Source organism: Harpegnathos saltator, unplaced genomic scaffold (assembly GCF_003227715.2).
Source record: "Harpegnathos saltator strain DR-91 unplaced genomic scaffold, Hsal_v8.6 scaffold485, whole genome shotgun sequence".
NCBI lineage: Eukaryota > Metazoa > Arthropoda > Insecta > Hymenoptera > Formicidae > Harpegnathos > Harpegnathos saltator.
The window spans coordinates 1,295,360-1,322,581 of record NW_020230299.1 but is presented as its reverse complement, the minus strand read 5'-3'; the positions used below and the strand labels follow the sequence as shown (position 1 = coordinate 1,322,581).

Sequence of the window (27,222 nt, the reverse complement as noted above, 5' to 3'; positions counted from 1 at the left end):
CGTAACACAAAGATGGCAAAGCGGCACAAACATATGGTCGGATACCGGATATTTTTCGTTATAGCCATACCGACTATGTACTTCCTTTGCATCAGTATGATGGGATTTTTCTCTGATAGCTCGACGAGCACAGGCAACACAGCGAACTGGCGTAAGTATATTGATAATACATGTATAACAGACTCCTCCCCTGCCTGCGTGCGTATGTTCAGCTGGAACGCAGAAGCGACCGAGGAGCCCGAGGAATTGTTTTCAAAAATTGCCTGCAAAAATCGAAAGATTTTAAGATGCTAATGCTAAAGACTATTTATTGTAATGAAATGTGAGTTTTGTGCGAAAGAGAAATTTTACAATGCGCTTTTTCTTCTTCTACCAAAGCAAAGTAAAAATATAATTTTTTTTGTCTTACTATACAGCGTGTCTCATTTACGATCGTAAAATAGCATTTTCTGTAATTTCATTAGAGCAAAAAATTTTAATACGAAAATGTCGAGGAAAATTCACAACTTTCACAACTTTCCAATTCTTAACATTGTATATCTTTGCGCGCGTGTATGTGTGTATATAGATTTTTGATTAAAACTTTTTTAAGCATATTCTACTTGTAGCTAAAAATATATATTTTTCATCTAGCTTTTTGAAATTAATTCAGTTTATAAGATCATCCGTTAACTTTCAACTTAAAAATATTGCCGTTTCAAAATTTTTGTTAGAATTGTCGACTTCAATATTAAACTTCACACACAGGATACTGTAGTTTCGGGACATTCTACATGTGTGTGTATGATTTTGAAATATCTTATTACCCTTCTTGTTCGTACAAATGTAACCCAAGTGAGATGAAGTGCGCAGCACAATGCTCGACCCGTGATCATTATCTATTCGTCCGTAATCTCTAATTTATCAGCACTAAACATCTCGCCGAACGTATCCACCCAATTTGCCCCGTGATCTACCTCTTTTGCATTTACACAAACAACGCTCTTTTTTGTATTTTCAGGAGGACGCAAATTGCTGCAAACGAGCGAACTCGAACAGCAATGGAATGACAGTTACAACTGCACGCTGCCAGCTATCAAAGACTTCCCGTCCGACGGGCTTACACGGCAACAAAGACAGGCAGGATTTATAATTGTCCACTTCGTCATCGCTATTTATCTCTTTTTATTACTTGCCATTGTCTGCGACGACTATTTTGTTCCCTCTATTAAGAAAATTTGCGACAGTGAGTACCGTTGAAACACCGAAAGGATTATTCAGAAAATGCATCGTTTTCTTGTGTAAATATCGCTCTCTCTCTCACTGCGGCTTGTCTCTCCGTTTCGTTGTAACGAGCGTAAGCCAGTGCAGTTTGGCGTGCCGTATCGCGCATCGCATCGCTTCTTTTTCTTCTTCTTCGTCGGTTAATTTTACTCGTAGTGTTTGCTCTACTTTTTCGCTCGCGGCTGCGTCGAATAAAACGAAACGAAATGTCTTGGCAGAGCTTAACGTCACTGAGGATGTGGCCGGCGCAACCGTAATGGCAGCTGCAAGTTCGAGTCCGGAATTGTTCATCAACGTCATTGGTACCTTCGTGACGGAAGGTGATTTGGGAGTAGGCACTATTGTCGGTTCGGCGGTGTTCAACATATTGGCAGTCCCAGCGTGCTGCGCACTGTTCGCAAATCAAGTAAATATAACGGCGCAATTCGACGCAATACTTTTTCTTGCTTCTCGATTGTTAACGGCCACTCATAATCCCCTTATCACTATCATATTCGTAGGTGTTGAATTTGGAGTGGTGGCCCGTGTCGCGTGATACGCTGGCGTACGCCTTCACGGTTATCCTCCTGATACTGACTCTTCGGGATGGACGTATCGAGTGGTACGAGGCGCTTATCCTGGTCTTCTGTTACATTCTTTATATATCAGGTGATATATATGATAAATAAATCGAATTAAAATAAGCTACTCAAACAAATTCGTGTTTCACGTAGAAAGGATCCACGACTCGAGCTTTTTACGCACTCGCCTGAAAAGAATTATTCACTTTGGATCTGGGATAGCGTTCTAGCGAATTTGAGAATATACAACGAGCAATATATACTCCAAGCTTATATTTTTATATTTTGTTTGAAACTTACACAACATCCCATGGCGAATAATGTGTATAGCCGTTTGTTGAAAGATTTTCTCTTTTTTTTTTTTTCTTTTTAACATAAATATCCTTCCTTTGAAAGAGACAAATAGCAAGAAATAGACAAATGTTGACATCTCGTAATTTCTCACTGTTCTGAATAGTTATCGTTAAAGTTACTGAAGTTTTAGTCCAAATTTGTGCTTTCAGCAATGTGCTTCAACGATCGCATCAATCGTTTCATAAGACGACTAACGTCCAGAAGGAAAAAGTACACGAATATCTGCGAAACAAGCCCCCTCTTGCCAAATAGTAAGTTATATAACTTACAACGTATTTTCTTAAATACACATTAAATACAACCTCTGCAAAAATAGGTGAATTAAAAGAAATTGATGCAATTTCATTCTGTGAAATCATTTTAATCTTCAGGAATCGGAGATTGTTTCTAATATTTGTAAATTTCTTTCTATTTTTACCTGCCGAATTCCTTGTTTTGATTTGTTCTACGGGAAAGTTTCTGTTAATCAAAAAAGATTTATTTTCTCTATGTTAAGAACAGGAAAAGACAGAAAAGGCACCCGGAATCTGGAAAGCTAATGTCTGACCTTGTAAATTAGAGATTTTATTTCACAGAATAAATCCCTGTCATTTCTTTTCAATCCACGTATCTCTTTGCAGGGATTGCATTCGATAACTACTCGTAAGAAATGTAATCTCATGCTTGGCTATCTTTCATGATGAAACCTGGTAGACTTCGTCAAAAAAGACACCGAGATATGTGAACTTAATTCCAGTGAGCATGACGAATCACGTATGTACTCTATAGAATATAACATGTTGTAATGTTCTCGTATGAAATCAAAATTTTACTACAAATATGCAATCATTCCACTTACAGCGTCTTTAAGTCGCATCACACGCGTTAATGCAAATATTAAGTTCGAGTACCTATGAAATAAACAAATAGGCCATATGTAACATAAAATATTTCTAATATCGTACATACTTGTCTTTAGTCGAAATTGTGAATATGACGAGTTGGCCGAATTCGACATGCGAAAAAATATGGTGGATTATCACCTGGCCTATTAACTTGGTGTTGCTCATCACTATTCCCGATTGTAGAAGAAACAAGTTAAAAACTTGGTATCCCTTTACATTTCTCATGTGCGTGATGTGGATCGCGTCTTCGTCTTACATTATTGGATGGGTCATCACCGTTATCGGTACGTGTCATCGACGATTGAATATCTATATTCGCGGATACTATTTAATTCTGTGCTACGAAAAAAACATAAAAATCACTATATTGAATTTTCAAAAATAAATATCCAAAAAGAGCATTGCGAAAATATCTAAAAAACATCTTAATATTTAGAGATGTTCTTTAGACATCTTTTACAAGTTTCTTGTTGAGTTATATTAATATTGTATTTATATTTCAGGCGATACCTTTAGAATACCTGACTCTATTATGGGTTTAACGTTTCTTGCGGCAGGAATGAGTGTACCTGAAGCAGTATCCAGCGTTATTGTCGCGAATCAAGGTATATATATATATATATATATATACATACAATCATATTAGAGATGTGCAAACTATTCGATTCGATCCAAATCCCTATGATTCGAGTCCGAATAATTCGAAAATTTTGAATCGCAAAGATTCGAATACGAATCAAATAATTAAAATTAACGTTTGCGCGCATCAGCTACAAAACGGGCCACCCGGGTCTGTATATTTGAACCCTTAACTTGTAATTAACTTAACTTATAATTAATAACTTAATTATAAATAACTTTAAATATTTAAATATATATTTTATTTTAAGATGATATTACAATATCAATATTCCTTTTCATATTAAAATCTTTCATCATTATTTGCATATTTAGTAGTCATGTTAAATTTTTTAATAATTCGTTTCGATTTCACTCGATCCGATTCGAAATCGAATTTAAAAAATGAGATTCGATTTGATTCGATTCGATATAAAAATTCTTGATTCACATATCTCTAAATCATATAAATATATGACTTTTATTTTCAACATGAGAGCTTCATGCATCAAATATCAAAACTTAAATTTCTTTCAGGTCACGGCGCTATGGGGATAAGTAATTCAATTGGATCGAATGTATTCGATGTGTTACTATGCCTTGGACTGCCGTGGTTCGTAAAAGCTGCGTTATTACCAAAAATACCTGGAGAGTATTACGTTCAAATTAATTCTCAGGGACTAGTATACAGCTCAGTATCTCTTTTCTCTACGTTAATTATCCTATACGGAGCATTGTTCCTTAATAAATTCAAATTAAATCGTACAGTCGGAATGGTCTGTTTTATTATGTACGTTATATTTTTGATATTCGCATCTGTCATAGAACTCAACACATTTTTCGTCGTTAATTTACCAGTATGCACTGACTAGCGCCATTATTTAAATCTGTGTTACGTCGATTTCGTAGATATAAGGCGATATTTATATCTCTTGTTGATATCTATGTACGCTTATATATTACAATAATTAATTTTTTACTAAAAATGTTTACGCAATGTCTTTCCCTCTTTCTCTATGACAAACTATACAGACATGAATTATATACTAATTTCTACATCACATGTTTATAGATAATCTATAGATTTAATTATACAAATTTAGCTCTTCTATTTAACACAATATATACTGTTTAATCGCTAATACAATTAATGATACAATAATATTAATATAATGCTGAGATTTTGAGATACTAGTTTCAAGAAAGTGTAGTGACTCTTCCAGGTTTAGACTGTAATGATTTGTAGTATTTATTGATATTAGTTTTAATGTTAAAAATATTAGTATTAAATTAACATTAATATTAGTGGCAATAGTATTACTATTAAAATACAATTTAGTTTCTTTACAAGATTTGTTTGTTTATTAAAAATATTATTTTCTACATATATAGCTTTAGAAGTTTTCATTAAAACTTATATTGAGCATTTGAAGAAATCTAAATAAATCTTATTGTATAATATATGAATTTATTTAACACAATTGACCACAATTTGCTATCATGATCTTCTCATATGTCTTACCACTTTGCGAGCCATAACTTTCAACTTTCCTCACGATATCCATTCCATGAACAACAGTACCAAACACAACATGTTTATTATCCAACCAAGGTGTTTTCGCAGTGGTGATAAAGAATTGTGAACCATTTGTATTTGGACCAGAGTTTGCCATCGACAATATGCCATAGCTTGTGTGTTTGAGTTCAAAATTCTCATCTTCAAATTTTTCCCCATAAATAGACCTTCCGCCTGTACCATTGTGATTTGTAAAATCACCTCCTTGACAAACGAATTGAGGAATTACACGATGAAAGTAGCTTCCTTTGTAACCGAAGCCTCTTTCCCCTGTGCATAACGCGCGGAAATTTTCCGATGTTTTCGGCACAATGTCAGGACGTAATTCCATAGTAATTCGTCCCAACGACTTGTCATCTGCAGTTATGTCAAAGTATACCCTCGGTAAACCCATAGTACGCTTGTAACCTTTCACAAATTAAAGCTGAACATAATAGGAATTAATTGGAATGTTACTAAAGAAAAGATGGAGCTGAATTATTTATAAATAAAATTAATATAATCAGAATAAAATGTTACCTCACAGTGCTTGGTTACTATGTGTAACTTTGTCTCGTGTCCAACCCAAATCTACAAGAAAAGATTTATTATCCTTGATTATTATCCCTGATTGTCTAATTCCACATATATAGCACAGTTCAATTAGCATCGATAAATTTCATTATTATTTATTTTGTTTGCGCACGCATGCTTTATATATGCCATACAAATCCATTTGAATATTTGGAACATATGACCATGCCTTTATGGAAGATTCACACTGCGTCCGATGTCCGACGTACGACGTCCGACATCCAATAGGAGAATTCAATTCTCCATTAGAAAACTGTTCTGCTATTGGATGTCGGATGTCGTACGTCGGACATCGGACGCAGTGTGAATCCTCCATTAGAGATCCTCTAGTATGGCTGTGTTCCAAAATTTACTGCCAATACTGAAAATACATAGTTTGTGTCACGTATATTATAGATTTTCAATGCAGGCAGTGAATATTGTAATACACTCTAAAGTCAGTGGCACACGGTGCTTGTTTCGTGCTGGATTGCTTGATGGTTGAAAATACTGCGTTCTGATTAGTGCATTTCCATCTATCTTCGAAAATGTACCAATCAGAAGGCAGTATTTTCTTGCAGCAAGCAATCCAACATGAAAACAAGCACCGTGTGCCTCTAGCTAAAGCCAGCGGCACACGATGCTTGTTTTCGTGCTGGATTGCTTGCTGGATGAAAATACTGCGTTCTGATTAGTGCATTTCCATCTATCTTCGGAAATGTACTAATGAGAACGCAGTATTTTCATCCAGCAAGAAATCCAACACGAAAACAAGCACCGTGTGCCGCTGGCTTAAGAGATGCGCAATCTTTGACTGCAACGGGATTGGTCCTGGCCGACTTTGCAAGAACATGGCGGAACCAATGAAATAATCGTATTTTACTATTAAAGGCGTGGTAAAGATGAATTACGTAAAGTTAATTCAATAAATTTATAAATATGTAAAACAGAAAGAAGAAAAGCCATCAAGAAATTGACGATCATCCTGTTCATAACCGTTAAATAAAGATTTCATATGTTCGGAGACAGTTATTTCTTTTAAACATTATTTAAGCTGATACTTCAGATAATTCTCCTATATGAATATGACTATGTTAAAATATTTTCAATTCTCACATGTATTTTACAATTTATGTGAAGTAATATTTTATTATAATATTGCATTAATATCACTTATAATTATCAGCAATTTATATTTATATTTACATTCTATATATATTAATCTTAAGCCAGCGGTACACGGTGTTTGTTTTCGTACTGGATTGCTTGCTAGATAAAAATACTGCATTCTGATTGGTGCATTTCTGAAGATGAATGGAATCAGAACGCAGTATTTTCATCCAGCACGAAACAAGCACCGTATGCTGCTAGCTTTATATATATATATATATATATATACACTCACAAGCATATCACACATGTCACACATGAGCTCACCATATTCTTGCAAACGACCGAAGTTTACGCATTTCTTACTAGAGGATCTCTACATGTCTTCAACATCTTCTGCCACCTGCAAGTAAAATAGAGCAACTAAACATCAATATGGCGTTGCAATCCGCTCAATTTAAATGAATGTTCTCTCCGTTTTAATTCTACAGATACGTTCCGAAATATAAAGCGTTCAAGGTGAGAAATAGTTACGATTGTGTACGATAATTGTTAATAAAAATATAAATAATATATAAACAGAATAAACATCTGTCAAAAAAATAAAGCCATAATTTTAATCTATAATTTAAAGATTTGTTTTAATAGTCTTCAAGTTATAGCTTTAAATTCCAATAAAATTATGTCAATATATAGAAACGATTAAATTGTACTGATATTAATAGTGATATTTTAATATCGTCAATAAATTTCAAAAGGAAGCCTGTAAGTAGCTTTTTTTGTTGTTCGTCGCAAATTCATGCAAAGAATTTCACCTTCATATCGCTATCTGTATTAAATGTTAAATATGAGGAAAGAATTATACGGTTGATATATGCTTGGAAGCTATACAGTCATAATTATGTATAATCATACAAACGCTGCGCAATCACTCGGGTTATAAGATATTATCACAAATTACTCGATTTTAGGATTACGTAAAACTGAACAATATATTTTATAATTATTTATATTACATAATGTCAAGCAAGCACACTCTGCATGAAACGTAAAAACTTTGTGCACAATATAATGTGATAATAGTTGCAAACGGAAATAAAATTGTCAAGTGAGTTAAATGAGTTTCGAAATGTAAAATTTTCAAACGAATTAATCGTCTGAATCCATATATCTCAACAATCCACACGCTCGGGGCTTATTATTAGCGTCGAGTGATTCAGTATATTGTGTGATGCATATTTATGAAGATGATCGTTCGCGTTATGCGGACAATCTCTACACGTCATTTCAATCAAAGGAATAAAGTTTGAAGTGCCGCAAGCACTTAAATTGGGAACATACGCAAATTCGATTGATACGTCAATATGTAAAAAACTTCGTTCTTATCTACGTTCTTGTCTGCCTGCTTCGAGCAAGACTCGAACGGTTGCGTTTAAACGAAAGTAATATCGCAATTGTTCTCCCGTGTTATGTGTCTATAAGATATAGTAAGTATTGTATTGGAAACAATAGGCTTACGTGTCGCACACAACTAACTTACGTGATGACTCGTGTCAGTGCGCACACAAGTGACATGCCATTAGATTCTCATATGTACGTTGCTCTCTTATACAATCAAGTGTGCGCAAGCGTGTTGGATTATGAAGCGCGGAGCGGCTGAGGAGTCAGGTGCGCGTTCTTCTGCTGGTGATCCGAAATAAAAAGAACTTTCCTCAGAGAGCATCGTTGTGTCGTCGGGTCGTAAAAAAACATTAGGCGGTGCAAGGTATTTCACGACTGTCGCCTGATTCATGGTTGTCGACACATAGAGGAGAAACAATCAAGAAACCAATTCTCAAACCGGCTTTGTAACCGACCGACGAACTGGGACTGTCGACTCGAATCGATTCATCGTTCTCCTAAACGCTCATTCATTCGCATTACCATGGAAGCTCTGATACCTGTGATAAACAAATTGCAGGATGTATTCAACACCGTCGGTTCTGACGCAATACAGCTGCCGCAGATCGTCGTTTTGGGCACGCAGGTTAGTGCCGTGCTTTGCTCCTGTTTGAAAGCCGTTAACGATCAAATCTGTTTATGTTACAATTACATCATGCTGTATTTACATCATGCTTTGTACTTAAAATGTAATTGTGTACTCGGGTCTTGGAAGAAGAGAAGGGAAAGAAAGTGTCCGAAGTATCGAGAATGTATTTGAAACGAACGGGTCTCTGTATCAGCTGTTGCTTAATCATTGTGTTGAGATTCTTTCTTTGTTACGAATGATGCGCAACCCGTGGTAGGTTTCTCGTTGCTCGATGAGTTTGAATTTTTCATAAGTATTATAGTCAGGGGATTATAGTCCCTTGACTATATATCAAGTATTATAGTCAGAGCTTCATATCTCTCGACACCTGTACAAATCAAAATGATAAAAAGGTATGAAATCAATTTTAGATGATAAATTAAAAGCTAAAATATTATGATTTCTGATCTTTATCTTTGGTTGAGTCCTATTTTGGTGATGGCATAAAGGACTCGAGTCAAATGAAGATATGTCGTAAATGTTCTTGAATATTGCATAGTCATGGTATTTTGTATTTTTCAGAGTTCTGGAAAATCATCTGTAATAGAGAGCTTAGTGGGTCGTACTTTCCTACCACGAGGAACTGGTATTGTCACACGGCGGCCATTAATATTACAACTTGTATACACACCAAAGGATGATCGGGAACACAGAAGCTCAGAGAATGGGACTTTGGACTTGGACGAATGGGGAACATTTCTTCACACGAAGAATAGGATTTACAGAGATTTTGATGATATTCGCTCAGAGATCGAGGCTGAAACTGATAGAATGGCTGGAATAAACAAAGGAATTTGCCCAGAACCAATTAATCTCAAAATATATTCGAAATCTGTTGTTAATCTGACACTCATAGATTTACCTGGTATTACAAAAGTACCAGTAGGTGACCAGCCAGAGGACATTGAAAGTCAAATTCGTGAGCTTGTACTAAAGTATATATGTAATCCCAATTCTATAATTTTAGCAGTGGTCACTGCCAACACTGATATGGCTACAAGCGAAAGTTTAAAGCTCAGTAAAGATGTTGATCCAGATGGAAGAAGAACACTGGCTGTTGTTACAAAATTGGATCTCATGGATGCTGGTATACATTTATCTACTGTAGTTTTCAACGTATCTAAAATGTGTATTGCGTAACATAATATTGTGTCTGACAGTATTATTGAATATATTCTTTATCCTCTTAGGAACTGATGCCATAGATATTCTGTGTGGTAGAGTCATTCCAGTCAAATTGGGAATTATAGGTGTTGTTAATCGTTCTCAACAAGATATAATGAACAACAAAAGCATTCAGGAAGCACTGAAAGATGAGGCTACATTCTTACAACGTAAATATCCAACATTGGCAAACAGAAATGGCACCCCTTACCTAGCAAAGACTCTCAACCGCTTACTGATGCACCATATTAGAGATTGCCTGCCAGAATTGAAGGTAATAATATTGATAGTTGAATTTCTGAATATGATCGAGTAAAAGCTACCGAAATAAGAATATGATTTGATAGAAACTATGTTCTTCGAAAATAGACGAGAGTGAATGTGATGGTCGCGCAATTTCAAACTCTACTTAATTCCTACGGCGAGGATGTAGGAGACAAGAGCCAAACCTTGCTACAGATTATCACGAAATTTGCAAGTAGCTATTGCGCCACTATAGAAGGCACGGCCAGGAACATAGAGACCACGGAACTGTGCGGTGGTGCTCGTATTTGCTACATATTTCATGAGACCTTTGGTAAAACCCTCGATTCGATTCATCCCTTAGCAGGTCTTACTAAAACGGACATACTGACCGCTATTTGCAATGCGACTGGTCCGAGGCCAGCTCTCTTTGTGCCAGAAGTTTCCTTCGAATTACTAGTCAAACGGCAAATACGAAGATTGGAGGAACCTTCGTTACGGTGCGTCGAGCTTGTACACGAGGAGATGCAAAGTATAATACAACATTGTGGCACTGAAGTACAGCAAGAAATGCTGCGTTTCCCTAAGTTGCACGAGCGTATTGTTGATGTTGTGACACAATTGCTTCGTAGACGGCTCCCAACTACCAATGCAATGGTAAATTAAAACGTTCGCCGTGCACTTGTATTTGCAATCTATACTTACCTTTTTAACATTTACTATTGGACTTTAATTTCTTGAAAAAGGTGGAAAACCTCGTCGCCATAGAATTGGCATACATTAACACTAAGCATCCCGACTTTCACAAAGATGCAGCACTTGTGTCATCATTGCTGAAAGGTGCTGATGATCACTTGAAGCACAACAAACGTTTAACAAGCAGTACTATTGTCCCAGTAGACGCAGTAAGTAATGACCTCCACTCGATATTGCTTTGGAGATGTTTATCTTCTGTATGTACATAACATCTAATAAGATCTAAGATATAATGTAAACAACAGAATATGTATAGATGCACAAAGATATGCATTCATCCATTTATTTATTTGTTATTTATCACCCACCCACCACTTTTTACATTGTGGTGTACTTGTGACTAATAGTAAACTATATTTCTAACAGAATATAAAATCAAGCAATAATCAAGACGAGATAAACTCTGTTTCTGATCAGACGAAGGAGCAAGGACAGCAGAATCACTGGCTACTAAGTAACTTATTACCGCAAGTGAAAGCAGACTTAGCTACCTCCACGGACGGTTCTCCAGTCAGAATGCGCGAGAGCAATAATATTTCGAATATTGGCATCAATTCAGTCGATATGCAGAAAACATCCCCACAACAAAAATCAATTAACTTACTCCCTGCTGTGCCAATGCAGACATCCCGAAAACTTAGCGATCGTGAACAACAGGACTGTGATGTTATCGGTAAGTACAATGGCTCTGTATTGTATTGCGCTATATCATATATACAGGGTATCTGTAAAGTCTCACCCCTGGATCTCGGAAACGGTTTTAAATATGGAAAAATGTTTCAGACAAAAGTTGTAGGATATTGAGGAGGGGGACATGATAAAAATATGGACTTGATCTTGAGTGGCTTTATCAAGGCTAGGTCAATGTGATCGATGTTTTCTTAAATGGAACTTCCTATTTTTTATTGCATATTCTTGTAACCCTTGTCGAGACGTTTTCAAAACACTACCTATTTTTGTTTCTTGCGCAAGCCATTCCCAAGATATGAAACTTCAAAGTTGACATACCACCGGCATTCGCATTACTCAAGGTGTACCGCGTGGAGGTTGCACGGTCGGGTTTACGCCTCTTATGTGTGCGTGTGCATGTGTATGTGTGTCTGTCTGTGTGCGTGTGTGTGTCACAGTAGAGATAAGGACCCCACGATTCGTCACTCCCGTAGTATTTTTTAACTCCAAACCCTCTCCATTGTGTGTGTGCGTGTGTTATGGCTCTAAAAAGAACCAATTTTATATGTATGTGTTTCTTCAGTCAAAATTCCCTCCCTTCTCTCTTCCTCTCTCTCTCTCTCTCTCTCTCTCTCTCTCTCTCTCTCTCTCTCTCTCTCTCTCTCTCTCTCTCTCTCTCTCTCTCTCTCTCTCCCCCTCTCTCTCTCTCTCTTTCTCTCTCTCTCTCTCTCTCTCTCTCTCTCACACACACACACACACACTGTCTCTCTCCACCATTCCTCTTCTCCTTCCTCTTACATTAGTTATTTTCTTGCCGTTACTGCAGAAAATGCTCAAAATGAGCACCATTAACTTCCATGCAGTGAAACAAGCGATCGTGAAATTCTCTCCTTACATTCTGAAATGTTTGAGAAGAAATATCTCTATAAGTTACAACTATCCTATTTCGGAGTTCCTCGATTGTATCTGGAAGCATTCTGAAAACTATTGATTTTAAATAACCCCACAAGAAGAAATCTTGTGAAAGGAGAAACAGACAGACATACATATACACACACACGCACACACAAGAGGCATAAATTCGACCGTGCAACCTCCACGCGGTACAACTTGGGTAATGCGAATGCCGGCGGTATGTCAACTTTGAAGCTTCATATTTTGGGAATAGCTTGCGCAAGACACAAAAATAGGTAGTGTTTTGAAAACGTCTCGACAAGGGCTACAAAAATATGCAATAAAAAATAGGAGGTTCCATTTAAGAAAACATCGATCACATTGACCTAGCCTTGATAAAGCCACTCAAGATCAAGTCCATATTTTTATCATGTCCCCCTCCTCAATATCCTACAACTTTTGTCTGAAATATTTTTCCATATTTAAAATTCCGAGATCCAGGGATGGGGTCGGACTTTACAGATACCCTGTATGTATATATATATATATATATATGTATCATATAAACTTGATGTTTCTATACCTCGTTTATTTTTATTGATCATTTACAGAAAGACTCATAAAGTCATACTTTTATATCGTACGAAAGTCCATTCAGGACAGTGTACCAAAGGCTGTTATGCATTTCCTAGTCAACTACGTGAAAGATAATCTACAAAGTGAGCTTGTCACGCATTTATATAAGTCGGATCAGGCTGAAGTCTTATTGAACGAAAGTAAACACATCGCCGTTAGGCGTAAGGAAGCAGCAGATATGCTTAAGGTAAAAAACATTGCATAGATTTTTATATGTACACTTTTGTGCGCAAATTCTCCTCTAACAATTACTGTGATTCCACAGGCATTGACTCAAGCCGGTCACATCATTAGCGAAATTAGAGAGACGCACATGTGGTAATCGAATGCCTATCCTTACGCCATAGGATTTTAGTTGAGTATAGGTATTGCATACCTGTGTTTTAATGAATAAGTTAAAGGATGTAATTTACCAATGTATATGCCGGACCACTGTACATAACTCGTATCTTTCATGCAAGTAAGGTGTCATTGAATCGCAATGATCCGTGAGATATATATTTCATCACCTAATTGTATGAGCATGAAGGAGGCATAGCATTGTGCATAAAAAACACGCACTTGTGCAACTAAAATCAAATTATTGTTTGAATCAGGATATGTAATTTAGGCACGATTTTCTACTGGTTACTCTATTATACGCGCGCCCACATCAGTAATATGTTATTGTACCGAATTGTGAAACATATTTGAACGATTTTTTCTGTGTTATGCATTTTACGTTGTTACGTGCTTCTTTGTCACTTAATATATTCTTACATTGCTTCGAGTTATGCTAGCTGTTAACGACAGGATTACTTAAACGAATGAGGAGCATTTTATCGCGTATTCGTTATTCTTTCTATTTGTGCGTTTTCCCTGCTCGAAATAGAAAGTTAGAGAATTTCACTTTTAGTGAATGGTTGTGTCGCAATTTTCTTCTCTTTTTCGTAATCTCACGATAGAAATCCAAATAATTGTTTTACACTGCTGTACAAGCAGCATGTACATAAATGGGCCGAAAGATTGCTACACGGAGGTAGAGCCAAGAGAATTGTAACACTGAACGATACACTGTTCTGTCTTGATACCTTCTATATTGGGCTCAGCCAAGTATTTATTCACAAAGAGCGCGTGTTCGAGTAACAGAGGCATCGCGTCTTTGTAATTGCCTTCATACATTTTGGCGATGGCGTTCAATCTCTTCTGAATCGACCTGTGAAGTTGTTTCTCAATCTTCCGCAGATCGATCATCTTCTCGCATTTGGTACATTGTTGCTGCGTTACCATTTGCGCGACGCTTGCATTCGTCGCCGAGAAATCGAGCGGTTCCGAGCACGCTGTACACTTATAATTTATAGTGTCGGGTAGCGGAAATGTCCAATTGTGTGTGCACGCGTTACACTCGCACAGGAATCGGTACTTTTTCCATAAGAACTCGCGTCTGGTCAGTCTGCTTTCGCTGAGGAATTGCGGTCCATAGCAATCGAATATCTCACACCCTTTGCTGATGGAGCGCAGTGCTCTGACCACGATCATCCCTGTAAGAACATAACTTGTGTAACCATCTTCACAATCGACCTCTCATATTGATCAATCTGCGAGATCGATCTTTCTCCCCTTAATTGTGGTAACTTACCGTTCGGATAAGAGTGACGTACCACATTAGGATAACAGCTGTGATTCACAAGACTGACCGTGGTGTAAATCGCGCCGCCGATATTCCTGGGTTCCCAGACGCGTGTCGCTTCATCGTGAACGTTCTCGATGATCTCGTACGCATTGCAATCGATCGCCTGCAAGTGATGTAGCATGGCCACGGCCAACGGAACGAACGTTTCCTTCGTGCAGACGACGTCCAGTTTGCTTAGCACGAAAATCAGACATTTCGCGAGGAAGACCGCCTCGATTGCTCGAATCAGTTTTACGTTAGCTCCCATATCGGCGTAGTGTGTCTCCAGTTGGTACACCGTACGATAATCGAGGGGGCTATATGGCTTCTTCGTGCCCAAATCTGCGCATTCTTTGCTAATGTCATCATCTTCAGCGTTCGCGTTGCCGTTGGCGTGATAGCGCAGGAAATCAGAATTTAAGACACAACTCGTCTCACTCGTGTCATTCGAAGTATCCACCGACAATGCTTGTAGGACTGTCGTTCGGTAGGCCAGCAAAAGGTGAGACCTTCGCTGACACTCACCGTTCGGGGCGCTTTCGAAGAAGTAGTCGAACACCGAACACTCGTAGCGGTGATACCTCTGCCACGCTTCCTTGCGACACGTTTCCGTACAAAAGGACACCTGGCGAAACGAAAAGAGCGAGATTCGTATCGGCGGCGGTCGTCCAAACGCGCAAGTACGAGCACGCAAGAGAAAAAGGAAGAGATACAATGAGAAAGTGAACAAAAGATAGATGTACAAATAATATATATAAATCAATAACGTTGCTGTAATACATGACACGTGCATGCGTGCGGGTGTAATCATGCGCTCTTCTACTAACTGTTTGGCAATTACGGCACGGTATTCTAACGCTGTTTTCTAATTTAAGTGTGGCATGACAATGCAAACAATTCCTGATGAGAGCCGATGCGTCCGTGCTATAGGAAAACGGCCGGTCAACAATGAGTACAGCTCCTGGTCTGATGTCTCTTGTAGCCACAAGATGCCGGCCCCTGGCCACGTCGAATCGAAGCGTCACGCTATCCGGACAGCTCACGAGACAACTGTGCCGTTTACCGTCGACGACGGGCACCGTCGTGACGCAATATTTCCCGAATGACGGTGTCCTCGGGCTAGGAGCGATCGAGGAGGAGCGACATGAGGACGAGGAGGAAGAGGAGGAGGACGCCTTCCTGTGGCTGCGTTTCCTCATGGACGCAGCTTCCAGTTTCTTAGAGCTCTCCCGTTCCAGCTGAAGGCACTCTTTCCTACGCTGTACAAAGTACTTAACGTTCTCCGCGTTATAGAAGCTCGCTGGAAGCGCCAGCATACACTCGCAGTCTCTCAGGCAGCTCGTGTAAGCTCGCAAGCCGTAGGAGCGCTTAGCGCGCTCGCAGAGCGCATCCAAGAACACTCTACCACTCGCACTGGCCGCAAACAGTGCTTTCGTGAGAGTATCATTACGCATGCCGATCTGCTCCGTGTGCTGCTCGTCGTCGCCAGGCTGCGTCGTCGGCTGAAGCGATCTCTCGTACAATCCCGCGGCCTGCGCGTCGTCTTTACTCCGGTACGAGTCGGCCAGTTTCAACCAGGTTACATGGGGCATCTTCATGAGCATCTCGACCATTCCTCGCCTGTCGCCGCACGTGGAGAACTTGGCGAATCGAGTCGCGAGCGGCTCTTGCGAGACGGCGTTGTGCACGGCACTGCGGAATTCGTCGAGCGAGATGCTTCTGCAACACACAACGCGTTAGATAATGTGTTGGAATGGAAACGCAAATGGAATTCTCTAAGAGAGCTCGCGAGTCGAATTTGTGTGAGCGCTGCGTGAACTCGCGAGATGCTTCCGTGCGACGTAAACGAACATATGAATGAAATGTTGTAATCATCGACATTATCGAGGCAAACGTACTGACAAACGGCGAGGACCATTGTGCCTATTTACGTGCTATAATCGACCTGAACTAACGATTATTTTTTACAGAAATAAAAGCTGTGCACAGAGTAAGCGGGCAGTCAGCAGTGGAAGCAACACTGAGCAAATTCTTCTTCGTACAAATCAATGACATAATCGTCCGCTTATAATGTCGTAATCGTCATAATATATCCATTTGTGTAAGAATACTACGAAATATATGCGGGAGACTTCCCCGTCATTGTTCTTCAATGAATATCAGATCGATGGAAAGTCTCGCTTAGCGCGGAAGGAATTTCCGGATTTTGTGTACATTAGATATTTCCACTTCTCGCTGCACATTTCATATTGTTGTATGTGTCGCTAATGCGACAACGAGATATATATATATATATATATATCGCCCTCCGATAACTCATATTAAACGCGTATTATCGTTTTATCGTTATCGCGTTATCGCGTAGTACGTGCACGCTTGAAAACACGCGAATTTGCACGCCGGTGAAGCTCTCTGAAAGTTTTGTTCTCGCCAAGCGTACGTATTTGGACCGCACGCGTATGCGATTGGTAAAGCTGAATTTTCTGCAGACGAGCCTCTGCTAGATTTCCCTATTGCTCTAAATTTACCGCTGTAAATTTAATCGAAGACCGGAATAGTACAAGTGACGGCCGACCTGGTCAGAGACGCGAACACACACGACGACGTTACTCCAGTCATCGACGAACGGAATGTCTCTCGTTAGAGAAGCTCGTCGTCTTACAAAGTACACATGTGTGCATAAGTTACTCAGGAAAGATAAATAGATCTGACTGAATAATGATGGACAAGCGACTTTCCGGCTTCTATTAGCAGCCGGAATCGTTAAGCTGACTTACCCCTTTTTCGCCAGAGACATTCTCGTAATAGCTGTCGGAACGGGTCGATTTTGTATTTAACATTACACCCACGGGCTCCGCTGCCCTCGAAATGGAGACACAGGTATGATGGATTCTAAAATTAGATGCTACGGCTGAAAGTTCCGCGTGCATTTGTCCCCTCTCTCGAAATGCGACAATTTAGCCTGCAGGAAGTCGTACGAAACGACGGATGGCCTCTGGTTTGTCCCTTCTTCTACTTGTCCTCTGCGCACCGATAGAATGTACAAATATATGCTTTAATAATTATTAAAAATAAATAAATTACTAAAACTCGTCGTTGATATCTACCATGACAATGAGATCATTATAAATGCAAGTGTATGTGCTAGCATAGTGTATTGCTAGTAACCAGACAGCACATATGTTCAAAACTGGGACATAAGATGTCTTTAAGACATCTTTAAGTCGTCTTTAAGATGTCTGAAAATAAGATATCTTTAAGTCGTCTTAAAGACGTCTTATGTCCCAGTTTTGGACATTGTGCTGTCTGGGTAATTAGCAATGGCTATTAAATTTTCGCTGTGTGACTCCGTAAAAGTCTGATTACCCGGTGTGTCAGCAAATTCGTGAGACAAATTAATGATCATTGTCTTCATCAGAATATGTTATACATTCCGCAATGTCAACATGTATCGTTAACAGAAATTCAAATAGGTCTTCGAATCGCTTCGAATGATTATGCAGTAGCAGACGATCGAACGCCATGTTCAAATTTAACGTGCTTTAAGGCACAGTCGCAAAGCCAACTTCGTTATGAATTATCCGTTTTAGCTGCACTTTCTACGCTCTGTCTCTTCCTTCTCTCTTCCAAACCTGATGAATATATATTTCTTTCGTCTTGAGTAGTATTGAGAGTAAAACAGACTATTAAAGTGATTGGATCTTGATGTTGCATTCTCGAAACTGTTGTTTCGAGTCTTGTCTTTCTTATGATTTTGACACCAGTGGTTGTCACCAAGGTCCGTAAATAGAGGAATGGGACAAGATAAGGTCCTCTCACGGCCGCCATTTTCGAGCCTGTGTGGGGTGCTATGTACGTATCATAGTTTAGTTATGTGAGTGAACGTAATCAAAACATAGTTTAAGATGTAATCAAAAGTAATCAAAACATAGTTTAAACACATTCCAAAATACTAATGAGGATTTTCAGAAGAAAAACAATTATAATGCCGGCTTGTAGTGCAAAAAATTGCAAAAAACGAAAATAATTTTTCACATAGACGGTATGTAGTTAATCAGCTGAGCCACTGTCGCCGCCATTTTCGAGCCAAACCGTATGAAGTGGATGAGAGGACCTTACCTTGACTGCGTTCCGATATTTACTGTCAGTACTGAAAATCTATAGTATACGTGACACAAACTATATATTTTCAGTACCGGCAGTGAATATCGGAACTCAGTCCTTGTCCCGTTCCTCTATTTACAGACCTTGGTTGTCACATGATAACGACGGGTGTATGTGAGCCTTCCTCGATTTTTCGATGTACGGACTAAAGATTTGCTGAAGAGAACCGAAGTATTTGATTTTTCTGGAGTACCGACTGTACTTGGGATACTCTGAGATCTTCCGTGAGTTGTATCGTGCGTACGGTGAAATTTAATTTCACAATCATGAGATACATTGTGGGTACGACTTTTGCAGGGACCGCCTCTGCAACAATCCTTATTTTAGGTATTGCTTTATTGTATATTTGTTACGACAAATGATGTAGATAAAGAAACAGGAGATAAAGCAATGTGGTTATTACAAGTTGTCGTAGTAAATTCACTTATTTCTCACTGAGCTACCTGTTCAAATCACATGAAAATATTCTTATGTATTTCTTGTGTTACAGTTTTGTATTATGTATTTACTGGCAAGGGAGAGCAAATTAGCATTGCATGGTACGTATAATCATATACTTATATGCATTGTTTGAAATATGGCATAGTAAAACTGAAATATTAAACATTTGTTTATTTTAAAACATATAGGTTCTTGACGAATACTTCCCCATATATGTGGTCTACATTGGGCATAGGCCTGGCAGTAGCTTTGTCTGTTGTTGGCGCAGCATTGTAAGTTTAATATATTTTTATTCTTATCAACTACTATAGTCATGTTATTCATTATAGTAATCATACTTTTACAGAGGTATTCATACAACAGGAGTATCTATTGTTGGCGGAGGTGTGAAAGCACCTAGAATCAAGACAAAGAATTTGATCTCTGTGATATTCTGTGAAGCTGTTGCCATTTATGGCTTGATCACTGCCATTGTTTTATCTGGGATGCTAGAAGAATTTGATTATAACAAGCCTAATATCAATAAAGAAGATACCATACGCACAAACTGGATGGCTGGATATGTAATGTTTGGCGCTGGTTTAGCTGTTGGTCTGGTCAATCTTTTCTGCGGCATAGCAGTTGGCATTGTTGGTTCTGGTGCAGCTCTTGCTGATGCAGCTAATTCTGCTCTTTTTGTGAAGATCCTTATTGTGGAGATTTTTGGTTCTGCTATAGGACTCTTTGGTTTAATTGTTGGCATATATATGGTAAGTTAATATAACAAAACAAGATGTTAAAGTTACATAAATGAATATGTTCTTGATTATTTATAATATTTCAATATGCTTTCTTGCAGACATCTAAAGTAAAAATGGGCAACGTATAGATTGAAATTACAGCAAAGCAAATGGTGATGTATAATTGGGATCATAATGTTCCATTCCACATTTAGTCAACAGCAAGAGATTCTAGACAAGTGAACGCATATCTATGAAATCATTGTGCGAACTTATATGAATTTTATAGATACCAATGTGAAAATATGGTATATTATTGCCTGTTGCTAACTTGGATCATATAATTTTTACAATGATCTAATTTAACACCTGCTCTAATATCTATAGATCTAATATCTTATTAATGTCATATATATTGTTTCAGATAAATTTTTCTGTTTTTGTTTTATAACATAAAAATGTCTAAAATTAAAGAGATTATAATTGGCATTGATTTTTATCGACATTAAAAAACAACATAATTTTCATACCTTGAGTGCGTTGTAGCGCTCGCTTTTATGTAAGTCAATGTACATATTTCCTTATTAACATGAGTAATGTAATAGAGTAATATAAAAAAATATATGTATTTATTCTCCATACATATTAATCATTGGGAAAAATATTGATTAGAAGTTGTATTACTGGTTTGAAAATGAATGGAAATAGCATATGATATATTTCAAGCGTATTAAAAATATTTATTTAATATCGTATAAAAGTTTTTGATTCAGACCCGGCCATAATTATTTTTATCTTCCACATAAAATATCAAAAAAATTTACCATTATTCCAATGGCACAAGTAACATGATTATAAACATTCTTGTACGATAATATATGTTATAATATGTGTGTAATAACAATAACTCTAATTGTAATTATATCAATTATAACAAAAATATTGTTTGTAAGTCAATAACATAAGCTAGTTGGTTAGCTACGGTTGATTAGGCCGCATAGCTGTAATTCATTCTTACATGATCTTGACTTTATAATAAGCCTTAAAAAGAACAGTTACGTATGCAACACATCACAAATATTTTTGAATGCGTGTGCTAATGTTTGTATGTATTTGCTGGCATTACGACTACCTTCGTAAGTTGTCACGACAGCACCCAATCGTTTTTCTTGGATCATATATCTACAACAATACATTACATTATTTTTAACAGTAATTTAATAAGGATAGTATAATAAATATATTAACAGTCATTATATTTTCAATGTTAAAGTGATACATGAATAGCTTACCCTATTCCATATCCATCGGGTACCACTGGCCCAAATCCGCCTGCCAGTACATCTGGACTTGATAAAGTAGATGTAGATAATATGTTATAATTTATAGCATGATACGCTGGATCGTGAAAAATGGCTGACATATTGTAATTTGACTTTTCTGATATTTTCTTCAAGGCGAATAAATGTCTGTCAAATCCTTGCCCTGTAAAATAAAAAAATATTAGATATCTATATACATATATATATATGTTTTCTTTTCCAATCAATTTAATTTGCAATCAAACTAATTACCCATTACAGCTTCTCTCGTAAGCACATTGTGAGCTTTGCTACAATCCTTTATCATCTTCTTCAATTCTGATTTAGAAAGTTTGCTATTGTTTTGGGCCATAGCAGTACATATTGCTTTAGTCGCTAGTGTACAAGGTCTAATAGTTTCCGTTCTTCCATGCTTAAATGCAGCAGTGCTGCAAGATTCATAAGTCGATACTAATTTGCCTTCCAGAATATACAATGCTAATTGGAACGTCAATTGCATTATAGCATCTGGACTCACTCCAAGCTTCTTACATTGCTCTTTACCAAATTCTTCATAAATTATATGATCTACGCATAGTCTATCAGTCCATTTTCTATACTTAGCTATCTCCTGGTTGATAAGACTTTCACTTTTAGCATCTATAGAGAATTCAAGTCTTTCAATGTTTGCACTCTCCTTTGCAAGTTCACCTACCTCATCAGGATGAAATCTGGGTTTCTTTGATATGTCGGCCTTCATATCCTAAGAAATTATTAAGTTGGCAACTATTACGTTAACAATATGCATTTTGGAAAAATATTATTTACCTGAAAGAATCTCAATACTGCAACACCGTCGCCCCACGAGTGTTCAAAATTCATTCCACCATAGCCATCTTTAGAAACAATCAAGGAAAACGATTTGTCAAACCATCGATTGGTACCATCTGTATGAAGATACGTTCGAATTAATTTGTTTTTATCGGTACCCAAAACTTCGTCATCCAAGGTTATTATGTACACAGCAGAATCGATCTTGTTTAAAATTTCTTGATTTCCCGTCTTGAATAAATGTGAACGTGCTTGTGCCCATTGATCTCTTTCTGAAGTAGTAAGGATGCCTACAGGATGTTTATTTGGTGCTCTATTATCTTCCAAAATAGCTTTTAAACATGCGGCTATTTCTTTGGGGCCACGAATAGCGCCGTTTGCATCTAAAACGTCAAACGCATAAAAGTGTCCTTTCCTCATTACAACCAAATGTTTTGCGGAAGGATCGTGGAAGATCCTATCCTTCTCCAATTCTGGTATTCTAGTTGTATTGAACAAGTTCTTATATTGTGACATATCTAATGGATAAGCCTACAACATAAATTCCTTTTTAAAAGAATGACTTTTTATACTTTTTAGAAAAATTATTACTCCCCAATGTATTAATTTAATACTTTATAATAGTATACAGATATAAAAAATAAATTAAATTTGTTCTTTCATATATACCTTAAATAAATAAGCACCATAATAGCTAAAATGAGATGGAATCAATCTTGTGACATTTCGAAATAAATTAGTATCCGATTTCTCAGGATTCAAATGAAACACTTCTGGTTCTAAGATGTTTTCCCTGAGAGACTTCAAGAATCTCATTGAAGATATAACAAGATTTGTAGCCTTCACCAATTGTTCATCATATTTTGGATCAGATTCTGGTATAAATACTAAGAAAGGATTGTAATTAATTGGCAAAGGCTTGCGATCACGCAAATACATATCAAACCATGGTTCACTAATGTAGCTAGTGTGTGAATTCTCAGCATCATGTTGAAGTAGCTGCTTTTGTAAACTCTGCCCCTCATTGGCAAGAAATTTTGAGACATAAGAAGATGTATTTTGCAAGTCCTTATCATCCAATAGAGGTTTTTGTGCATTTAAATATCTTCTACATGTATCTTCAAGTTTTGGTATTGGTAACCGTGGTAAAGATTTTTGAAAATGCAATGTTGGAATTTTACTAAATTGCATATATTGATATTCATTGGTATCATGTGCAGTTACAGTACTCCTAAAATAAAGGTACATATTACTATGTATTCATTTAACTAGGTAACTACGAATAACTATTGAAATTTATATCAAATAAAATTGTTAAAATAGTAGCTGTGTATATTTTGATCTGATAGTAGTTAATTTAATAGTTCTGAAAACAAATGCAAGAAAACAATAGTTAATTGTTAGAAATACACAAACAAAAAACAAATACCTAGCTACATGTTGTACTAGTTCCACTCCTCGACGATTAATCTGTAATATATACACAACAAAGGAAGAAAATAAACACAAATATCAAAATATATTTAGACAAATAACAAATTCATATATCAAACATTACTTACTATAATTTTACGGAGTCCGTTTCTAGTTAACATTTTGCTCAATACAAATCACTCTCGAGAATAAATGTATAACTCAGAAATTTCTTATCTTAATTTCTTATCAGATAAAAACAGTTTACAAGTTTAAGAGATATTATGAAAGAGCAAACATATCACTGAAATATTTTGTTGATATGAAATACAGAAAATTGATATGAAATACATAAGGACAGTTATATGTATTTTAGCGAATATAAATTATATAATGAAGAACCAAGCATACATATAAATGCATAATAAGGTAATTATCAAGGAGACGGACGTCCTCACCGATTTTGCTGAAACTCACCTATCTTATGTAGTTTGACGTGTAGAAACCGAATTTCAAAGTTAAAATCATCGCTCGACTCTACAAAGCGAGAAATTAATTGGTAAAAGTGATAGGTATGACAGGTTAGGAAATCTGTCACAGAAGGGACAAATAAGCAAGATTCCGGATGGGTTTACAACTTTCCACGCGCAACGAGGACGGGGTGGGTGCGGGAGGGGGGCCGAAGGCCCCCCTCGCACCCCCCGTGTGTGTGTGTGTGTGTACATATGTTCGAGATATTTTTATTTATTAAACATATAAATTTGTAGTTCATGTATCAATAGTTTTTTTTTCTTAATAACCACTGATACATGAACTACAAATTCATATGTTTAATAAATAAAAATGTCTCAAACATATGTACACACACACACACGGGGGGTGCGAGGGAGGCCTTCGGCCCCCCCTCCCGCACCCACCCCATCCTCGTTGCGCGTGGAAAGTTGTAAACCCATCCGGAATCTTGCTTATTTGTCCCTTCTGTGACAGATTTCCTAACCTGTCATACCTATCACTTTTACCAATTAATTTTTCGCTTTGTAGAGTCGAGCGACGATTTTAACTTTGAAATTCGGTTTCTACACGTCAAACTACATAAGATAGGTGAGTTTCAGCAAAATCGGTGAGGACGTCCATCTCCTTGATAATTACCCATAATAATTGTATAAATGATCCACATTTAAAAAAAAAGGTTTTTATTTTTAATTTTTAATGACGTTGCATTTCCTGACATTTAAAACCTATATCAGTTTTAGCAATACTGCGTTCCGATATGTACTGCCAGCACTGAAAATCTATAGTATACATGACACAAACTATGCATTTTCTGTACTGACAGTGGCTTATGGTATGTTCTTTTCAACTGTACTGCTGAACTAGTGCAATAAATAAAGCTAAGACTCCATGCATGCGGTGAGCTGCGGCAAATGCTGCGATGACCAATCAGGAGGGAGGCGCAAGTCCGGTTGCGGCAAGCTCCGGCATGCGTCTGTCTCCTGATTGGTCACCGCAGCCGTTTGCCGGAGCTCACCGTATGCATGGAGTCTTAGCTTTAGAGTGAGACAACTAGTCTGTTCTTTTTAACTGCACTGCGGAACTAGTGCAATAAGTTAGAATGAGACAACTATAATTTTTCTCACTTTAACTTATTGCACCATTTCAGTAGTGCAGCTAAAAAGAACAGACCAAACTATATTTTTTTTCACTCTAAAGCCAGCGGCACACGGTGCTTGTTTTCATGCTAGATTGCTTGCTGGATGAAAATATTGCGTTCTAATTGGTATATTTTTTAAGATGGATGGAAATGCACCAATCAGAACGCAATATTTTCATCCAACAAGCAATCCAGCACGAAAACAAGCACCGTGTGCCGCTGGCTTACCTTATTGCACCAGTTCAGCAGTGCAGCTAAAAAGAACAGACCCTTAACACATAACGCATAAGAGAATAAACCAATTAGTTTTCTTCATTTCCCTCCTCAGGATAGAAATGAAGAACTCTGATTGATTGATTCTCTTATGCGTTGTGTATTATGCGTTATGCAGAAGTCTGTGCTCTGGCCCTAACAGTCAGGGATGCAAACATATACAGGATGGTTTAAAAGTCTGGAAATGGCTAATTATCTCTGAAAATAGCAGTCCTATAGGAAAATGTTTCAAACAAAAGTTGTAGAGCTTTAAGTAACGCATTACATAGTAATATTATTATGACCTTGAAGAGTGTTGTCAAGGTCACATAAAAATCATTTTGAATTTTTTAATTGCAATCCCCATATGACCCCCAAGTAACCTTCATATAATCTAAAGTGCAAGCATTCCTTTACGTGATTGCCATGACATTTATCTCACATTATTAAAATTATTCAGGTAGGAAGTTACATTTATACAAAATAAATGTCAACAACAAGATGTTCCGAACAAGAAGTATATGGTCACTTAAATTGGCTCTACTAATATCAATTCTTATTGGGTCTTCCTCACTTCTGCTCTGCTTCCACTAGAAATAGTACTCTAATTTGATCCTGCACCTGCACCGAATTGTAGAACCGAATTGACGACATTGACACACACACACATACACACACACACACACACACACACACACACACACACACACATACACAACAGAGAGGGTTTGGAGTCATTAAATACTGCGGGAGTCATTACATACTGACAAACCGCAGGATCCTTATCTCTGCTGACACACATACACATACACACACACAGGGGTGTAAAGTCCGACCATGCAACCTCCATGCAGTACATCCTGGATAATACTAATGCTGGCGGCACCTTAAATTCTAAAGCTCATAACTCAGGCAATTCTCAATAAAAATAGGTCATCAAGTAGTGTTTTGGAAACGTTTCGCTGTCATCTTTAACAATGTGTGATAAAAAATGAGATGTTCCATTTAAAAAAATCATGGCCTTGACTTCGCCTTGACCCCTCAAGGTCAAACGGATATGATCATTCAATAAAACTTTTAAAACCCTACAACTTTGATTGGAAACATTTTTCTCAGAAATATTTCGTTTTCGAGATATTTGACTATTTCCAGACTTTTCTAACACCCTATATATATTAGGTTGTTTAAAAAGTATTGAGCTTTTGGAGGTCAAAATTAAGAATACATTTATTATTATTTGAAAATAACATTATGAAACCACATATGCACCATTTTGTTCGATTACCTTCTGCCATTTTTCCGACAACATCATAATCCCGTCGCTATAGAACTTCTGTGGTTTTTGGTCAAAAAATTGTGACACGTGGTTTTCACAGGCCTCTTTTGAAACTAACTTAACACCATTCAAGGAGTTCTGTAGAGACCGAAACAAATGATAGTCTAACGGTGCTA

At 37.4% G+C, this 27,222-nt stretch overlaps 6 protein-coding genes across 13 annotated transcripts; 3 read left to right on the top strand and 3 right to left on the bottom strand.

Moving 5' to 3' along the window:
* Positions 1–12: 12 nt before the first annotated feature.
* On the top strand, positions 13–4,734 carry LOC105189862 (sodium/potassium/calcium exchanger 4). The gene is made up of 9 exons (XM_011152230.3): positions 13–151; positions 1,001–1,225; positions 1,482–1,669; positions 1,764–1,911; positions 2,327–2,428; positions 2,871–2,930; positions 3,136–3,345; positions 3,565–3,666; positions 4,217–4,734. Exons 1-9 carry the CDS (start codon positions 13–15, stop codon positions 4,549–4,551), a joined length of 1,509 nt encoding a protein of 502 aa, XP_011150532.1. The 3' UTR covers positions 4,552–4,734.
* A 116-nt stretch (positions 4,735–4,850) lies between these two features.
* LOC105189861 (peptidyl-prolyl cis-trans isomerase) lies at positions 4,851–6,021 on the bottom strand. Of its 2 annotated transcripts, XM_025302325.1 has the most exons (3): positions 5,775–6,020; positions 5,202–5,679; positions 4,851–4,909 (listed from the first exon to the last, which is right to left on the bottom strand). In XM_025302325.1, exons 2-3 carry the CDS (start codon positions 5,647–5,649, stop codon positions 4,905–4,907), a joined length of 453 nt encoding a protein of 150 aa, XP_025158110.1. In that variant the 5' UTR covers positions 5,650–5,679; positions 5,775–6,020; the 3' UTR covers positions 4,851–4,904. The 2 variants fall into 2 exon arrangements, with proteins under 2 accessions (XP_025158110.1, XP_025158109.1); XM_025302324.1 differs by lacking the exon at positions 4,851–4,909 and having other exon boundaries at positions 5,011–5,679; positions 5,775–6,021.
* A 2,216-nt stretch (positions 6,022–8,237) lies between these two features.
* Drp1 (dynamin related protein 1) lies at positions 8,238–15,993 on the top strand. Of its 4 annotated transcripts, none has more exons than XM_025302321.1 (9): positions 8,238–8,943; positions 9,508–10,072; positions 10,176–10,423; positions 10,519–11,049; positions 11,139–11,297; positions 11,515–11,821; positions 13,323–13,534; positions 13,613–13,701; positions 15,929–15,993. In XM_025302321.1, exons 1-8 carry the CDS (start codon positions 8,842–8,844, stop codon positions 13,667–13,669), a joined length of 2,181 nt encoding a protein of 726 aa, XP_025158106.1. In that variant the 5' UTR covers positions 8,238–8,841; the 3' UTR covers positions 13,670–13,701; positions 15,929–15,993. The 4 variants fall into 4 exon arrangements, with proteins under 4 accessions (XP_025158106.1, XP_025158107.1, XP_011150521.1 ...); XM_025302322.1 differs by lacking the exon at positions 15,929–15,993 and adding an exon at positions 15,874–15,892; XM_011152219.3 differs by lacking the exon at positions 15,929–15,993 and having other exon boundaries at positions 8,239–8,943; positions 13,613–13,922.
* On the bottom strand, positions 13,280–18,073 carry LOC105189860 (SET and MYND domain-containing protein 4). Its single transcript, XM_011152225.3, has 4 exons — positions 17,776–18,073; positions 15,826–16,717; positions 14,966–15,623; positions 13,280–14,867 (listed from the first exon to the last, which is right to left on the bottom strand). Exons 1-4 carry the CDS (start codon positions 17,793–17,795, stop codon positions 14,356–14,358), a joined length of 2,082 nt encoding a protein of 693 aa, XP_011150527.1. The 5' UTR covers positions 17,796–18,073; the 3' UTR covers positions 13,280–14,355.
* A 1,163-nt stretch (positions 18,074–19,236) lies between these two features.
* LOC105189857 (Vacuolar H[+] ATPase PPA1 subunit 1) lies at positions 19,237–21,077 on the top strand. Its single transcript, XM_011152218.3, has 5 exons — positions 19,237–19,489; positions 19,653–19,701; positions 19,792–19,875; positions 19,950–20,352; positions 20,442–21,077. Exons 1-5 carry the CDS (start codon positions 19,429–19,431, stop codon positions 20,469–20,471), a joined length of 627 nt encoding a protein of 208 aa, XP_011150520.1. The 5' UTR covers positions 19,237–19,428; the 3' UTR covers positions 20,472–21,077.
* On the bottom strand, positions 21,043–24,571 carry CPT2 (Carnitine palmitoyltransferase 2). Of its 4 annotated transcripts, XM_011152216.3 has the most exons (9): positions 24,345–24,571; positions 24,017–24,171; positions 23,884–23,924; positions 23,124–23,685; positions 22,613–22,985; positions 22,452–22,519; positions 21,897–22,386; positions 21,615–21,807; positions 21,043–21,504 (listed from the first exon to the last, which is right to left on the bottom strand). In XM_011152216.3, exons 2-9 carry the CDS (start codon positions 24,047–24,049, stop codon positions 21,378–21,380), a joined length of 1,887 nt encoding a protein of 628 aa, XP_011150518.1. In that variant the 5' UTR covers positions 24,050–24,171; positions 24,345–24,571; the 3' UTR covers positions 21,043–21,377. The 4 variants fall into 4 exon arrangements, with proteins under 4 accessions (XP_011150518.1, XP_019700076.1, XP_011150519.1 ...); XM_019844517.2 differs by having other exon boundaries at positions 22,452–22,985; XM_011152217.3 differs by lacking the exon at positions 24,017–24,171 and having other exon boundaries at positions 22,452–22,985; positions 24,345–24,570.
* Between the last annotated feature and the right edge of the window lie 2,651 nt (positions 24,572–27,222).

Coding starts and splice junctions, on each gene's coding strand:
- LOC105189862 (XM_011152230.3), top strand. CDS start 13: ATGGCAAAGCGGCACAAACATATGGTCGGATACCGGATATTTTTCGTT. Junction 152..1,000: donor AGGCAACACAGCGAACTGGC/GTAAGTATATTG, acceptor TTGTATTTTCAG/GAGGACGCAAATTGCTGCAA. Junction 3,667..4,216: donor CGTTATTGTCGCGAATCAAG/GTATATATATAT, acceptor AATTTCTTTCAG/GTCACGGCGCTATGGGGATA.
- LOC105189861 (XM_025302324.1), bottom strand. CDS start 5,649: ATGGGTTTACCGAGGGTATACTTTGACATAACTGCAGATGACAAGTCG.
- Drp1 (XM_025302321.1), top strand. CDS start 8,842: ATGGAAGCTCTGATACCTGTGATAAACAAATTGCAGGATGTATTCAAC. Junction 10,073..10,175: donor ATTGGATCTCATGGATGCTG/GTATACATTTAT, acceptor TTATCCTCTTAG/GAACTGATGCCATAGATATT. Junction 11,050..11,138: donor TCCCAACTACCAATGCAATG/GTAAATTAAAAC, acceptor TTCTTGAAAAAG/GTGGAAAACCTCGTCGCCAT.
- LOC105189860 (XM_011152225.3), bottom strand. CDS start 17,795: ATGTCTCTGGCGAAAAAGGG. Junction 16,718..17,775: donor ATGTCTCTGGCGAAAAAGGG/GTAAGTCAGCTT, acceptor TGTGTGTTGCAG/AAGCATCTCGCTCGACGAAT. Junction 15,624..15,825: donor CGTGCCGTAATTGCCAAACA/GTTAGTAGAAGA, acceptor TCGTTTCGCCAG/GTGTCCTTTTGTACGGAAAC.
- LOC105189857 (XM_011152218.3), top strand. CDS start 19,429: ATGAGATACATTGTGGGTACGACTTTTGCAGGGACCGCCTCTGCAACA. Junction 19,490..19,652: donor TGCAACAATCCTTATTTTAG/GTATTGCTTTAT, acceptor CTTGTGTTACAG/TTTTGTATTATGTATTTACT. Junction 19,702..19,791: donor GAGCAAATTAGCATTGCATG/GTACGTATAATC, acceptor TAAAACATATAG/GTTCTTGACGAATACTTCCC.
- CPT2 (XM_019844517.2), bottom strand. CDS start 24,049: ATGTTAACTAGAAACGGACTCCGTAAAATTATA. Junction 22,986..23,123: donor ATGGTGCTTATTTATTTAAG/GTATATATGAAA, acceptor TTTATGTTGTAG/GCTTATCCATTAGATATGTC. Junction 21,505..21,614: donor CCCGATGGATATGGAATAGG/GTAAGCTATTCA, acceptor GTATTGTTGTAG/ATATATGATCCAAGAAAAAC.